Below are 17318 nucleotides of genomic sequence, written 5' to 3' on the forward strand. Positions count from 1 at the left end.
CAAGCCTGCAGTTAAAAAAAACTAAAAAAAACAGTAATATTATGAAATATTATTACAATTTAAAATAATGGTTCTCTTTTTTTAATATATTTTAAAATGTAATTTATTTTTGTGATGCAAAGCTGAATTTTCATCAGCAAGTACTCCAGTCTTTGGTGTCTTATGATCCTTCAGAAATCATTCTAATATGATGATTTGATACTCAGTTATTATCAATGATGGAAACAGTTGTGCTGTTTAATATATTTTTTTGGAATACTTTTTTCAGGATTCATTGATGAGTAAAACGTTAACAGCATTTATTCATAAAAACAGCATTTATTCAAAATAAAAACATTTCTAACAATATAAATCGTTACCATCACCTTTTATCAATTTAACGCATCCTTGTTGAATTAAAGTACTAATTTCTTAAAAAAAAAAAATAGTTATTGTTCCCAAACTTTTGAACGGTAGTGTATATTGTTACAAAAGATTTCTATTCTAAATAAATACAGTTCTTTTTAACTTTTTATTCATCAAATAATCCTAAAAAAAGTATCTCAGGTTATAAAAAAAATATTAAGCAGCACAACTGTTTCCAACATTGATCATAAATCAGCATATTAGAATGATTTCTGAAGGATCATAAGACACCAAAGACTGGAGTACTTGCTGATGAAAATTCAGCTTTGCATCACAAAAATAAATTACATTTTAAAGTATATTAAAAAAGAGAACCATTATTTTAAATTGTAATAATATTTCATAATATTACTGTTTTTTTTGTTTTTGTTTTTTTTAACTGCAGGCTTGATGAGCATAAGAGACTTCTTTCAAAAACATTAAAAATAGTAATGTTTCCAAACTTTTGACTGGTACTGTATATATATATATATATATCATCTTTTTTTTTTTTCTCTGTATATTAATATTATATTATAAATTATTGTATTCATCTTTCATTGATGAACTGCACTTTGACATCCAACAAAGTGCTTCATATATAATGTGTCGAATGTTTTCACACACCCTATATGTTGGCGCACAGACGTGTTGGAGGGGATGAGTAAGTGACATCGGGGGTGTGTTTTCCAAAAGCATCGTTGGTCAACTATGATCACAATTTACACTGAACTCTGTTGATAACGATTAGTAAATAGTAACAATTAGTAAAACAATTGGTAAATGTGTATGGTGGAAAATCTTTAAATAGCTTTTATAAAAATAGTTTTCCTATGTGGTCCTTCTATATTAAACAAATCAAAATGTCATTAAAATGTATTTATTAATATTTAACAGTTCCTGTGCATATATCCGTATGTCATGATGCAGTTTTGCTCCTGGGAACCCTTGAATATCAGGGTTGAGCATTGAGTTAGCTCAATTCCCAGGGAAATGCCTACATTTCAAAAGTGTTATTTCCAGGCATGGTAAAATCATGAAAAATAATGAAATCATGGAAAATTTATAGTCAGTTGAGGGAAGGTGTTTCTGTGGCTAAAATATTAATTGTGTGATCTTTATACAATTTAAAAGATCTTAGGTGAAGTCACCTTTATTTATCTAAAGCTTCACAGTAGAAAACAGGACATTGACGATCAATGATGCAAACCTTATCAAATATGAGAGGAGTTCAAATTCTGCTGTAAAGCTACTCTACAAAGTCAATAGTGTCATTATTCAGCTTATGTCAGTTCAGTGTTGATTCAGTTCATTAACTGTTCAGTGACCATTATGAAAAGTGTTCAATTCAGCTATAAAGCAGCTCTACAGAAGACAATTGTGTCATTATTCACTTTGAGTCAATGTTGAAAAAAAAATCAGTTATGAAACCTTATCCAGTCATATCAAACCACTTTTTATCTGATAGTCATTGAACAGGAAGATGCTTCATTGGTTTTGTGGTTTTGTGTGGGAAGTTTATGGTGAAGTCTAAAAGAACAGATGTGTGAAACTCAGACTTCATGAATTTTATACTCAGAATATAGAGAACTTGTTGATCAATTCCTTATGTCAAGAGTTCAAGATATGCCATCAGATGGTTGTAAAATTGATATGGTAACACTTTATTTCAATCCACTTTAGACATTCTACTAACTTCACAACTACATGTCAACTAGCAGTCATTAGAGTAGTAGTACAGTAAATTGTCTGCTTAATATCTGCTTTATTTTGATGCTCCCCAAAAGACATTCTACTGACTATAAGTGACTTTGCAACTACAATTCAACTTATTCTACTAACACCTAACCTAACAGTGTACTAATACTCCAATGAGAGTTAGTGACTTGTAGTAGCAAATGAATGCGAGCTAGTTGACATGTAGTTGCAAAGTTACTTGTAGTTAGTAGAATGTCTGAAGTGGGCGGTCAAAATAAAGTGTATCCATTGGGGTATTGATGCATACATTGATACATAGTTTTGATTTTTTATAATTTTATTTTTATTTATTCATTTTCACTCTCATTTTTCTAATCACATTTTTGTCTCTGTAGTGTCTAGAGGAGTTGAATTTAAGCATGAATCCTCTGGGTGATGGCTGGACACAAGCACTAGCAAGTTTTCTGTCCGCTTGTCCCCTGCTCTCCACTCTTTCCCTGCAAGCCTGTGGCCTCTCTGCACGTTTCCTCCAGCAACACCGTCTCCTATTAGCCAATGCCATGGCCAGTAAGTGCACTGTCAGAAACATCTGATCTGAAGTGGTTAGACCTCTGTTTGACAACCAAATGAAAGCAAAGTAGTTTCTGTAATGCTGTATTGTGCTCTCCAGACTCCGGGAATATGCGGTCGGTGTGCCTCTCCCATAATGCACTGGGCTCCACTGGTTTTGAGCTTGTGTTGAAGACTTTACCGATGCAGTTTCTTACACACCTTCAGCTTTCTGCGGTCTGTAGAGGTCCATCCGACCAGCCTGCCATGGAGATCTTTACTAAACTCCTTACACAGGTACACTGACTCCTTGTCCAAAGTTTTTCAAAAATGTATAAAGGTTTCCACAAATACTAAGCAGCTCAATCTTTTTCAACATTGATAATAATAGCCCTTATCACACATAGTGTCTTTACTGATAAATTACCATTAAGAGATCGAGTGTGAACAGGACCCTTTTCAAAAATACCAGTAAATCGGTTCTGACAATTTACCAGTAAGTATGAGAAGTTGTAACATTACAGTATATTCCTGGTATGATGCTATGTTTGAACAAAGAATGAAGATTACTGGTATGAGCGCGTACGAGGTCTGAACACGCTGCCGTAAGAAGTCTGCTTTGGGCCAATCATAAAGTTCTTATGGAGATGACGCCATTACTTTTATGGCAAGCCAAAAGAGTCGGAATTACACTATAGATGAATCGCGTTTACATCCAAAACTGTGTATTTAATGGCACTTAAGACAAATTTAGCGCTGTCAAATATGCCGTCTTCATTCCAAATGCTGTAAAAAAAAACAAAAAAAAAACATGCACAAATCCATGTACATTAATAACTGGACACTAAATACTGGGTTAAACTGATGTAATTTAATAAACTTTAAGTTTAAGCTACAAATAATCATTATAGTAATCCATTTTAGACCTAATACAGTTGGAACAGAGGGACAAGTTGGACGTTAAAGGGATAATTAACCCAAAAATGAAAAAGATATTTTGAAGAAACAACAAATGGTTGATGGGCATAGTATTTTTTACACATACTACGGAAGTCAATGGGGTCCATCAACTGTTAGGTGACCTATATTCTTCAAAATATCTTCTTTTGTGTTCAGCAGAAGAAATAAATTCATATAGGTTTGGAACAAATTGAGTATTTTGTATTGGTATTGGTATTTCACTTCACTATCTTCCTGTAACATTGTATAGCTATGTAAATAATATTGACTAAATGTTTGTGTTTGGCTTCCAGGGTGACTGTCCACTCACACACTTAAATCTGGCTGGAAATGGCCTTACGGACCACAGCGTCCTCTTGCTCGCTAGGTGAATATTTCAACTCTTCTATTACTGTACCGAAATGTCAATGCATCATTTATATCCTTATTTCAGTTTTCAGCCCCTTTTACAATAATAATAATTATTATTGTAAATGTTACATTTTTATAATATATTCGCAATAATGATCATTGGTTGTTTTTAGGTGTCTTCCTGTTTGTCCTTCCCTGGTGTCTTTAGACCTATCTGCCAACCCTTCAGTGACCTCAGCCGGTCTTCAAAGTCTCCTTAACGCCCTAATGGAGGCCCAGCGACCTTTGACCCATCTCAACCTTCAAGGTATTTTCTTGCTTTATTGCTTTTTAGGGATATTCAGGTTTGATTGCCATTATTTAGTCTCCTCGGAGGCATAATGTAGCAAAGTTCGTTCACAAAGGAAGGAGGAGCCGGGAACTGGCGAACATTTAACATAAAACTTTAATTATAAAAATATAGCTGCAAGCAGCAATTAATGGGGTTCAAGCACTTTAAGGTCTTTAAGCATATGTGTATAAAGGTATTATGTTGTATTTAGCAAGCATGTAATTACTAAGATCATAGATGGAAAAGACCATTTATAGCCAATACAGGCAGTTTACTTTTTCTCCTTTGTAACAGTTAAAGCGCCAGCTGTGGCCAGATGTCCATAAAAGTTTCCATGCTTAGTTAGAATCATGTGACGCCTATGCACACCAAATTTCATGAAGCTCTATGCAAATCAGGCAGAAAGAGGGCCATTTTCAGTCATTTCATGTGATTTGCCATAGAAATACAGCTTTTTAACAGTTATAGCCCCACCTATGGGCCGATCTCCATAAAAGTTTGCATGCTGCTTTTTATGCTTTCGTTTAGGAATGATAGGCTTTTGGTTAGACTTGGCCACGCCTATTTTCTAAATGGCCCTGCTATAGCTATCTTTGGGATACGCGAATGACCCTGGACAGAGACACAGCATGCCCATTTTCAAGTCAATCATACTTAGGGTTGTGTAGTTATAGCCATTAAGTTTTTTCCATGTTATAGCGCCACCAATTGGCCAGTCACCACGTCCCTTTTCACGTGACCACAGAATGAACTCTTACATATGTGTGCCAATTTTGGTGAACATATCTCATTCCGCTCACGAGTTATAGCCATTTTAGTAAAAGGGGCTCCATGAAACTTTTTTTGATAATTATTGACAATCAGACTCCAGAGAATCTTGCTGCACTGGTTTGGTTCCGATTGGGCCGAAAACCATGGACAAGTTTGCAAAAGTAAGTTTTTAAACAAAAAAACGACTATCGAAACCAACACTTTGAGCCTATGCCTAATGGTTTAGGAGTTATAAACGATTTTGTACTTTTGACCACTGTAGCGCCCCCGTCAGGCCGATCGGAGCGAGCCTTGGTGACGTTGTAGACGTGTGAACACTGCCAGCCTTCAAAGTTTCAAGTCTCTACGACTAATGGTTTGGTCTGTCTGATCACTTTTAGGCGAGAATGCTGATCCTTGGAAATTTTAACAATTACAATTGGGTTTCAGTGCTACGTGCTACACGCTTGAAGTCATTATGTATTTTTTTATTATAATTGTTTGTATGGACACGTGAGTTTGTTTATACTTGTGACTCAATCCCATTTTATTCCATTTAGTCTTAATAAATTACTTTAATATACAAACAACAAAACAAAAGTAAAGAGGCAGCCCCTCATGGAAGAATGCCACTTAAACTGACACAAAACACAACGTAAAGTCCAGGCTTGTTCCTCTCTCGTCCTTCACTGTCATCACTCCTCCCTTTTATCCTTCCGAAGCTCCTCCGTGTGACTCAAGGTCTCATTAGCACTCGCGCCACCGGCCTCGCTCCGTTCCCATGGCTCACGGCCCCGTCCTGTTTGCCACACATAAATTGTCCTTTTCGCTTTTGAACCTGCCGGTGGTTTAGTGATTGAAGATCGAGGCTGATAACGTAAAGGTGGTAGGTTCAAACCTCAAAAACGTGACATGCACACACATGCAAGGTGGTTAACCTCAAAGGGGATTTAAGGGTACTTTCACTGTAATAGGTTTACTGACAGTTCAGACCTGTACTATTACTTTGAGCTTTCAAATCTGATCATAAATGTGAGGAACTGCTAGTACAAATATGTACTCTGCTAAAAAGTACATTGGGAAAGTGTTTGTAATGTGTATATATGTTTCTGCATCATATCATTTAACAAGATATCAAATTCACTCAGAACAATGACAAGTTTTTGACACCGTTTCCCATGCATCATTTTTTTAATGATATTGCTGCATCTAGTCAGATCATAATCTTGCATTATCTCAGGAAATACAGTTCGAGAAGCTAATTTACATAAAGTTTGAATTGCTGGATGTCACCAGCAATCTTAACAAACTTAAAATGACTGCTGTCTTTTGTAAATGTGGCTTTATTGCAGGGCTGCCCTCGACTAGAGATTTTTCCAGTCGACTAGTAGTCGTTCATTTAAGTGATTGGCCGACTAATCACACCTTTATATTAAGCCGTAAATCATAATAACGAGCCTTAAATTGCCTTTTTTTGCGACTAACCGACTAATAAAATGTTGGTCGACCAAACCTCTTCTAGTCGACTAACGGTTAGTCGATTATTAGGGGGCAGCCCTACTTTATTGTGTGCTTTACAGTATGTGTCCTCTAACGTTTAAAGTTGGTTCTTCACCACAGGCTGTCAGGTGTCAGGACCACTGGGCGATGTTTGTTTGGACGGTCTCTCTGATCACATCCGAGACCTGCGTTTGTGCTCCCAGAGTCTAAATAAGCTGGACCAGGATGCACTGCAGCAGAGCTGGAGACGGAGAACAGAACCTGTGCATGTCTTCTCTCGCGACTCCAAATGCATGCTGAGCGTCACTGCAGCCTCGCAGTGAACCTCATTAGTCTAAATATAACCTCTGCTAAGTATTGTTTATGCACAAAGTTCACTGTTAATGGGTGAATGTTTGAAAACTTTCGTCTGTAAATATTGTCTAATTGTAGCATGTATGAAATATTATGTAATTTTTTTATTGTAACTATTTGTATGGACACGTATGTTTGTTTATACTTGTGACTCAAACCCATTTTATTCCATTTAGTCTTTCTGCAAATTGTCTTTATTGGTGGTTAGTTTGCGAAATTCAAGAAATTATGAGTTTGAAATGGGCATGAGACATCAATGTATGTGGTGTGGTGCTAATGGACCAATAAAATACATATTCAAGCATGCTCTGTTTGTAATTTCCAAAAATTAGAAAAGAACAAAGACACCACAAACCATGAATGCTTTTCACACATTTATTTTCCTTTTGATTGCAGAGACAAAAACGGTGGTGCTAAAGTAAAGCTGGGTGTATGTGACAAATATGCAAAAAAAAACCTGTGACATACAAAACCACAATAATCACACTATTAACTCTAGTAGGCTACACTGCAGAGTTTCATCACCTTTTCCAGCTAAAGCAAATACTCGGAAGCAAACAAAAATGACTTTGTGCATGTCTTTAATTTATCAGCGAACATATGAGTTTTAAACTTTGAATCTAATACATCATTAAAGTTATAGTTCAGTCTCACTCTCATGTCGTTCCAAACCCATAAGACTTTTGTTCATATTCGGAACACAAATCTGAGAGATTCCTGTCCCTCCGTTGAAAGTCTATTAACCTAGAACTGTGACGTGTCAAAACTTTAATAAAGAGATTGTAGAAGAAATCCATACGAATTGAGCATCTTCTGAAGAGATGCGATTGCTTTATATGATGAACAGATTAAATATGGGCTTTTATGCGCATATGAACATAGAGAAGTCACATATGGTAAATGGATGCTCAAACATGCTTGACTTTCAATGAAGGGACAGAAATCTTTCAGAATTGTGTTTCAAAGATGAACAAAAGTCTTGAAACGGCATGAGTGTGCGTAATTGATGACAGAATTTAAATTTTTCACAATTTAATACATTTCTCCATGCCTATTTCTTGCAAACACTAATGTTAGCACAGATGGTTCTGGCATCATCAGTAGTTGAAAGTTCTTCGACCAGAGTGTCCGTGTACTTCGCCACAAACTTCCTACACAGTGACTTTAGGAACCCGATCTCATCACAGACCATCGACAGCTTCTTTTTAATGTCCTCCTGTAGGGAAGTGACAAGCACACTCTAAGCTGGTAATCTTTTGTAGTTTCTGTATTTGAATAACATTTTTTTTATGAAATCATATAAAAAAGTACTTGTACCAACCGGAGTTGCGCCGTTGGAGATTTGTCTTTTCACCTTCTTCATGGCCCACTTGCAAGCCCAGCACATTCCAGGGAGTTGTTCTGTTTGATTATCACTCTAACAAGACAATACACAGGATTTTAGAGTCAATAGTTAAAATATGACACTGTGAACCTAGAAGTTAAAACCTAACATGACTAGCTTGACATCTGTGAAGCTTCTTTGCATCTTGCAAACACTTTTAGAGTTTAACTTGCACCTAATTTCACAACTACATGTCAGCTAACACTTAGAGTATTAGTAGACTGTCTGCTTAATATCTGCAAACTTTTTATTCTGATGTTTCCCAGCAGACATTCTACTTACTAGAAGTAATTTTGAAACTGTCAACTTATTCTACTAACACGCACCCTAACACCTAACCTAACAGTCTACTAATACTCCGATGAGAGTTTGTTGGGATGTAGTTGGAAAGTTAATTATAGTTAGTTGAATGTCTAAAGTCGACCATCGAAATGAAGTGCAAACATTTATTTTCAATATATGGCAAAGATGTGACCTCTTGTTGAAATATATATAGGTATACACTGTGCTTGGTTGGCCATTTTATAGGTAGTTGCAAAATATACCCAGACAGCAACATAGTGTCGGCCCAGATCCGGCCCACATCTGGTACGGATGGAATCCACATGTACCAGATGTCGGCCGGATCTGGGCCAACACTATGTTGCTGTCTGGGTACCATCTTCATCATCATCATAAATAGATCAAGTAGTTTTCCTGTTTTAAGATAAGTTGTGAATTTTGATGAAATTAAAATTAGTAAAATTATCATTCAGCTAAATTGGTTAATTTTTTTTTTTTTTTTTTTTTGTTGCTATTTACACAACTCTCCAAAAAATCTTGAAAAATAACTGAAAATGTCAAGGAAGTTTCTATGAATATACACTTTTTGACCACTACTGATAAACAATAATCTGGTGAAAGCATGTACAAATGAACACAAAATGACACACAAACTCACAGAGCCTTCTTCTATTTCATTTCCATTAAACTCTTCTTTGTACATCTCCCATTGAAAAGCACAAACTGTGAGGGGGGGAAAAAGCATGTTAAATTTAACACATACTAAACCTAGAAGACAATACAGTATGTGGGCACTTAATATAGCCTACTGTTAAACAGACAGAAAATTAGATTAAAAAATATGTACATTATTGGGCACATTCGAGCTGGTTTTAGCATGACCAGCATTACAAATGTCCATAAATAAACGTAAGCTGCCCCAAACTGGTATACACTGTTCAGCTAGGCAAACGAAAGAAAGATGAATAGATTGATAAAGATAACTACTGATCTGTGATCTGATTTTACCTGAGGATATCAGCAGGGTGACCAGGATGATACTTCGCAACATCTTGTTTGCCAAAAGAGTCTGAGCGCTATTAAACTCTCCCCTGGTTTGCTGCAGATCTTTGGTGCCACTCTGTTTATAACACCTATCTCATCATTTTTTTTCATCTTCCTGTGTGTGTGATACTCGTTTATCCTAAATTATAATATTTTGATTATACATACTATATCTAATTAGCATTCTTTAAATTCAGTGTCAAGGCTAAAAGCAGTTAGTACACTGTTAGACTTTTTAAGGGTTTTTTACAGTAACTTACTGGCAACACTGTTGCCAGTAAGTTACTGTAATTAAGAGTTACAGTACCAAACCGTATTTCAGTTTTACAGTACATGGTACTGTAATTGTGTAATACAGTGCATTACTGTAAAAACAAAGCTAATCAGTATACTACTGTAATTATTTTTATTTGTACTAAATATAAATTAGATTTTATAATTCTGAATTATGATTAATTTTATTTTTATCCTACATAAGTACTACTGACATACAAACCAATTAGACAAAGTTATCACAAAATACCATTTTTTTTATTTAAAACATTTCATATACATCACAAAATAAACAGTCTGCCAATGCTGGAAATGATGTGTGACATTTTTACACATTAATGGGTGAGTTTATGGATAATGTTTTTTTTGTGTTAATTTTAACTCATTCATTGTGTTAATGATTTTAACAAAGTAAATATGTCAGAAAGGTTAGCACAAAGATGTGTAAATGTGTTCAATTAACACATTACATGCTGTCCTTCACTGCACACATTGTTAAAAACATACATAAAACCATAAACAAAACGTTAGCATTTGACAAAATGAATGTAGAGTCATTGGTTGTTTAGCTTATACAAGTATTATAATGAAATATCAACCATTACGTTCATAAAACTGCAGAATATAAATACATTTTTAAGCTGTCACAAAGGAAATGTCCAACACAGGACAAAACACAGTTCTTTTCACAATACATGACACATAACCCCACCTTCAAAATAATTTCACTATTTTACAAGAATGTGTTGGATTCATGTACACTGGTGGCCAAAAAAAGTATTTAAGTGTCTTAATGTTTTTGAAAGAAGTCAAAAGAAACATTTCTTATTATTATCAATGTCTGACTGTCTACTCCTCCATCTTTTCTACAGCATAGGAGTAAAATTCATCATCAAAATAATCTTTAAAAAGCCAACACAATGTTTTTGTCCACCTTTGCGAATAAATGAACTTCTCCAAAGATTGGTTCCTGTTCAGAACTTGATTGACAACATCAGAATGTTCCCTGGTCTGTATGCGTGTCCACAAACACAAATGTACTCAGTCCTTCAGAGGAAATCCTGTCCAACACTATATGAGAGAGAGAGAGAGAGAGAGAGAGAGAGAGAGAGAGAGAGAGAGAGAGAGAGAGAGAGAGAGAGAGAGAGAGAGAGAGAGAGAGAGAGAGAGAGAGAGAGAGAGAGAGAGAGAGAGAGAGAGAGAGAGAGAGAGTCCTAGTGAATATTAGTGTCAAATTATTTTTAACCTCCTTTTTTTACATTTTTATTATTATTTTCACAAAAACTTAAGAATATTTATTTGTAAACAGCTTTTGTCAATAAATAGCATACAAAAAAAACTAAATTAAATTATGCCAGATTAAATTTTAATACTTACAAATCCTAAATTCTGTCCAAAAATGCTGAGATCCATAGAGAGAAAGACTGAAATGGATGATTTTAGCCCATTTCAGCTCGTCTGCAGTGAAGGGGTCCCTGTTTGAGACAAATACACAGTAAGACACAGTAAGAAATCACTGAGTGATGATCGTTCTCCTTCCTATAGTTAACCCACCTGTGCGCTGATGTTAGGACCTTCCTGGTCAGGTGGGACTGCAATAGAGAGTCGAAGATCTTCTGCCAAATAAAATATCAAAATAATGCAAAAATATAAACTTAAGTTGTTTAGAATGCTAGATTTGGTATGAATGAATTAGTGAGAGTTTTACTGCAGTGCTTACCTGGATACATTTAATCTGGTGAGACTGAACATAGAAAATGGTCCATCTTCTGATTGGTTCATTTGCTGTGTAATAAATAATGTTAGACATGATGCAAAGGTCACTTATTTGATATAAAGTTAGCCAATTTTATAGGATTTTATAAGATATTGTAAGCTACCTAGTCTGCACGAGTGGCTCCAAAGCACTTTTCACATATTGTTAATCATTTACACTGAATGCACTGTACTGAATGTTTCTGACTGACAAAAAAGAACTGACTCATTAAAATATTTTATTTTTGTAATCGGACTATACACTGCATGCACTTTGTTTGACTGACTATAAAAGAACCTGTATTTTTGTATGGGATTTGGAACACTTCACACACGAGAATCATTAAAGGAACCGGAAGTCATTGGGTTTCATTATTTCTGTATTTATTATAATGAAAATGGATCTGAATAAGAAATGGCTTTCTGTTCCAACCCTGGTCACAATAAAATGCCAATGTACTCAATTCTCCCAACATGATAGGAAATAAATTAGCTCCTTTAGTGTTTCATAGAAGTAAGACCGCGAGGTAATGGAACGACATGAAGGGTGAGTAAATGATTATTTTGTGTGAACCTGATCTGCAAAGTGTTTTCACACCTTTCAAACCTTCAACAACCCGACAACTAAAAAGCAACATGTGACAAACAACCCATGCTGACACACACTTATTTTTAGCCACTTTAAAGGGTTCAGCCAATCAGAGTGAATTAAAATAATGTAATGTGCTGTCCATTGTCTCTTGAAATGCAGGGCAGGTAGCTGTCATAATTTCATTTGAACCAGTTTCAGAAGAGATGTATTGTTTTTAAAACTATTTTGTGATGCATCAGCAGGATTCAAGTTGTGTTACAGATGCTCTGGTGTTATCAGATATTAGAATGTATCAGTGACTGTGAGAAAGACATGACAGAGGAAATGGCTTGTGTGGTTTTAAGCTGTTGAGTTGAAGATCTCCCAGCTGGCCACATTTTGTCTTCAGTTATTCAGGTCTTTTGCATCTTAATGAATCCTACTGGCCAGTATCCATTGAAATTGGCATAACCTACTTATATTTTGTACATATTTATTTACTTTGATTTAAACTTCACTTAAAAATAAACCACCACTGTGTTACTGATCAGTGATAGGGTTTCCAAAATCCAGTAATTAATTAATTGAAAATAATGAATGCAAATATTTTTATTACCAACACCACCATGAAATCATTACCATCTTTAATTGTTTTGGTTACATAATTGTCATTTAATGCTTTTGTTCTGTCAGCATTTGAGTATTATTTTCTCAGATAAGTTAAGGATGTATTAGGGGGAGTTTTGTGCCAGAAATGACTGACGTTGTGTGTGTGATGGTGGGAAGTGTTATTCACCCTCAATTGTGGGTCTAAATTCCCACATTCATGTTAGATGACCTGATTTTGTAGCTGGTTTTGCAGGTACTCAGTCATACTTCAGTTTGCTTTGCTTTTCTCTCAAAACCATGTAATGGTTAGGTGGGGCAATGCGGTTGCAGAGTGTAACGTGGCATGCAGGGAAGCTGAAGACAGAAGACTCAGGTTCTCACAAAACACTAATAAGTTTAATTCTTACTAAAAAAGCAAGCAAACAGGCAGTGCAAACACATCTCAACATAACAGAGACTGGACAAAGAGTGAAGGCAAGGGCGAGGCTTAAATAACAAACTGAAAAGAAAAGAAAGACAAAAGAAAACCCAGGGCGGAGACGGCGGCTCAGGGGACCAGGGCGGAGCAGGCAGCTCAGGGGGCCAGGGCGGAGACGGCGGCTCAGGGGGCCAGGGCGGAGACGGCGGCTCAGGGGGCCAGGGCGGAGCCTGCAGCTCAGGGGACCAGGGCGGAGACGGTGGCTCAGGGGACCAGGGCGGAGACGGCAGCTCAGGGGACCAGGGCGGAGATGGCGGCTCAGGGGACCAGGGGGGAGACGGCGGCTCAGGGGACCAGGGCGGAGACGGCGGCTCAGGGGACCAGGGCGGAGACAGCAGCTCAGGGGACCAGGGCGGCACCGGCAGATCAGGGGACCAGGGCGGAGACGGCAGCTCAGGGGACCAGGGCAGAGACGGCGGCTCAGGGGACCAGGGCGGAGACGGCAGAGACGGCGGCTCAGGGGACCAGGGCGGAGACGGCAGAGACGGCGGCTCAGGGGACCAGGGCGGAGACGGCGGCTCAGGGGGCCAGGGCGGAGACGGCGGCTCAGGGGACCAGGGCGGAGACGGCAGAGACGGCGGCTCAGGGGACCAGGGCGGAGACGGCAGAGACGGCGGCTCAGGGGACCAGGGCGGAGACGGCGGCTCAGGGGACCAGGGCGGAGACGGCGACTCAGGGGGCCAGGGCGGAGACGGCGGCTCAGGGGACCAGGGCGGAGACGGCAGAGACGGCGGCTCAGGGGACCAGGGCGGAGACGGCGGCTCAGGGGACCAGGGCAGAGACGGCGGCTCAGGGGACCAGGGCGGAGACGGCGGCTCAGGGGACCAGGGCGGAGACGGTGGCTCAGGGGACCAGGGGGGAGATGGCGGATCAGGGGACCAGGGCGGAGATGGCGGCTCAGGGGACCAGGGGGGAGACGGCGGCTCAGGGGACCAGGGCGGAGACGGCGGCTACGGGGACCAGGGCGGAGCAGGCAGCTCAGGGGGCCAGGGCGAAGACGGCGGCTCAGGGGGCCAGGGCGGAGACGGCGGCTCAGGGGGCCAGGGCGGAGCCTGCAGCTCAGGGGACCAGGGCGGAGACGGCGGCTCAGGGGACCAGGGCGGAGACGGCAGCTCAGGGGACCAGGGCGGAGACGGCGGCTCAGGGGACCAGGGGGGAGACGGCGGCTCAGGGGACCAGGGCGGAGACGGCGGCTCAGGGGACCAGGGCGGAGACGGCAGCTCAGGGGACCAGGGCGGCACCAGCAGATCAGGGGACCAGGGCGGAGACGGCAGCTCAGGGGACCAGGGCGGCACCAGCAGATCAGGGGACCAGGGCGGAGACGGCGGCTCAGGGGACCAGGGCGGAGGCGGATGCGGCAGCTCAGGGGACCAGGGCGGAGACGGCAGCTCAGGGGACCAGGGCGGAGACGGCGGCTCAGGGGACCAGGGCGGAGCAGGCAGCTCAGGGTGCCAGGGCGGAGACGGCAGCTCAGGGGACCAGGGCAGAGACGGCAGCTCAGGGGACCAGGGTGGAGACGGCAGCTCAGGGGACCAGGGCGGAGCCGGCAGCTCAGGGGACCAGTGCGGAGACGGCGGACCAGGGCGGAGACCAGGGCGGAGACCAGGGCGGAGGGGACCAGGGGATCAGGGCGGAGGGGACCAGGGGACCAGGGCGGAGGGGATCAGGGGACCAGGGCGGAGCCGGCAGCTCAGGGGACCAGGGCGGAGACGGCGGCTCAGGGGACCAGGGCGGAGCCGGCAGCTCAGGGGATCAGGGCGGAGCCGGCAGCTCAGGGGATCAGGGCGGAGCCGGCAGCTCAGGGGATCAGGGCGGAGCCGGCAGTCATGGCCATGGCTATCACGATAGTCAGTGCTTCATTCATCAGAGCTAACTCAAGGAAACGAACAGCCTCTGGGGTTTCTCTCACGAGAACGGGCTTAGGCGTGGTGGCGGCCATGTTGGGACGAGGCTCTGAAACGGCGGCCCTGGAACGGCGGCTATGTTGTACCGTGTACGGAGTCAGATACCAACACAGAGTCCAGATACCATTCAAGGGTCATGTTGGGATTTCCCGGTGGAATCCATGAGGTGAAGTGTGGGACTAACCCACTCAATTATTATTCTTTTTTTAAGTTGCCAGTCAACACCAGCGTATTTGATCATTTTCACAAAACTTTCATGGCCCCTAGAATATTTTGTTGTATGAATATCTGAACATGCATATTTATTTTCTTATGCACTGCTGGCAAACCGTGGTTTTATTATAGTAAAAGTGTACCATGTTTTTTTGGTGGATAAGCACAGTTTACAACAAAAACCATGGTTAAACTATGGTTAGTGTAGCAAAAACTACAACAACCATGTTTTTTTGTTTTGTTGTTGTTAATTTTTGTAAGGGTATCATCAATACTTTCTGGAAAAGGTTCAGCTTTTCCTCTCTGTCTTCTATAAAACATACTAACATTAACGTAAAACACACGCAAAAAGGCTATTATATTGCATGCCAGTACAGAACAATAGTGCAGATACACAGAAAATATGTATCCCCTAAAATGACTTTGTCATTTATGCATGACACACAGATTTTTTGGCCTTTCAGTTATTGATATTACAAAATGTTCATTAAAAAGTGATTTATATGCATTTCCTAGTCTAAAATGAACTCACAATGAAGCCTTGACAGCATGTGACCTAACATGTGCTTATGGACCTTTCCAAATACCCACACTTGCCACTTGAGAGCGCGTGCATGCGCCAGACTGTCCCATGTCTAAAAAATACCAAAGTGCAGTGCCCTAATGCACACTAAACATATAGTTTTGCATTTTTGCAACACTACAATTGTGGCCCATCGGGTAATCAACAGTTCTACGCACACTTGCAATTTTCACACATACTTGAACACTTGGGCAAGATACAGGAAATACGTCAGGTAAGTAGACAAGTGGTCAAGTGCAAAGAAGTGTGGGTATTTGTAAAGGCCCAATGTCTCCTTCACCTACTTGTTGCCAAAAATGTCAAACCCATTGCACATAGATTTTAATTTTATTGGCTGAAGGGGATGTCATATGATTATACTAAAATACATTTTTTTGGGGTTGAATATTATTATTGTATTTTACATGCAATTTTCTTTGTGCCATTTATAAATGATGATGTCCCATAGAGGGTTAAAATTTAATTTAAGTATACTTGACTTGTACAGACAGAAAAGTCTATTTGGACTACACTCAAATCTTTAAAGTATAATTAACTCTTTTTTTCTCTAATGCACATGTTCAGTATTTTTCTCAGGATTCTTTGATGAATAGAAAGTTCAAAAGAACAGCATTTATTTGAAATAGAAATCTTTTGTAACAGTAAAAATGTCTTTACTGTCACTTGTGATCAATTTAATGCGTCCTTGCTAAATAATATTAATTATATATTATTGACCCCAAACTTTTTTATTGCAAGCTACATCTAAACATCAAATATTACATTATGCTTTATCACTGGCTGATTTTTAGAGGGGCCCTTAAAAGCATGAAAAGACCACTCATAAAGAAGTGCACTTGTGTAGTCACACAATGTAAGTCATCATTCAGAAATACCATCATCTAATCGGGCATGGCACTTTAAATGGCGTGATAGTGTGAGACAATGATAGGAACTTGTCCTACTTTTGGTAGGAGTCTGTTGGTTAGCCACAAGAACACTTCATTAAACTGCAGCTCCATAAAAAGCTCATGCATACCTGTCATAGTCACAGCAGACTGAACAAATATATATTCTGCAAGAAGCAGTTGACTTTTGTAAATGTATATATACTTTTTGACTGAGCCATTTCATTGCAATGCTCTTCTACTACAAGCATTGCATTCTTATAGAGCATTCATTGGAGCACCTCTCTGACAAACAATGCAATAGACTCTAAACAGATCTGGTAAATTGTTATATATTTTTTTTGAATATCCTCACAAAGCCTTTTATTCTGTTTAATTTTATTAATGATGTATTGTAAAAATTTTGCTTATTAGAGAATATTTGGATTCAACCGAAATGAAAGAAAACACAGATAATT

General features: G+C 39.6%; 2 protein-coding genes across 2 annotated transcripts in view; one reads left to right on the plus strand and one right to left on the minus strand.

Annotated features, from left to right (window-relative positions):
• tonsl (tonsoku-like, DNA repair protein) overlaps nucleotides 1-7175 on the plus strand; it is a 28123-nt gene extending 20948 nt beyond the window's left edge. Inside the window, exons 24-28 of the mRNA XM_079853960.1 lie at nucleotides 2478-2649; nucleotides 2753-2928; nucleotides 3885-3958; nucleotides 4116-4249; nucleotides 6644-7175. Of these exons, the coding sequence (XP_079710086.1) occupies nucleotides 2478-2649; nucleotides 2753-2928; nucleotides 3885-3958; nucleotides 4116-4249; nucleotides 6644-6846 (759 nt within the window). The 3' untranslated portion in view covers nucleotides 6847-7175. The remainder of the gene's footprint in view (nucleotides 1-2477; nucleotides 2650-2752; nucleotides 2929-3884; nucleotides 3959-4115; nucleotides 4250-6643) is intronic.
• Nucleotides 7176-7763: 588 nt separating this feature from the next.
• On the minus strand, nucleotides 7764-9647 carry LOC307148450 (uncharacterized protein). Its single transcript, XM_079854007.1, has 4 exons — nucleotides 9552-9647; nucleotides 9202-9266; nucleotides 8199-8294; nucleotides 7764-8093 (listed from the first exon to the last, which is right to left on the minus strand). The coding sequence occupies exons 1-4, from the start codon at nucleotides 9592-9594 to the stop codon at nucleotides 7929-7931; spliced, it is 369 nt and encodes a 122-aa protein (XP_079710133.1). The 5' UTR covers nucleotides 9595-9647; the 3' UTR covers nucleotides 7764-7928.
• Nucleotides 9648-17318: the final 7671 nt, after the last annotated feature.

This window comes from Squalius cephalus (genome assembly GCF_949319135.1).
Source record: "Squalius cephalus genome assembly, chromosome: 20".
In the NCBI taxonomy this organism is placed as follows: Eukaryota; Metazoa; Chordata; class Actinopteri; order Cypriniformes; family Leuciscidae; genus Squalius; species Squalius cephalus.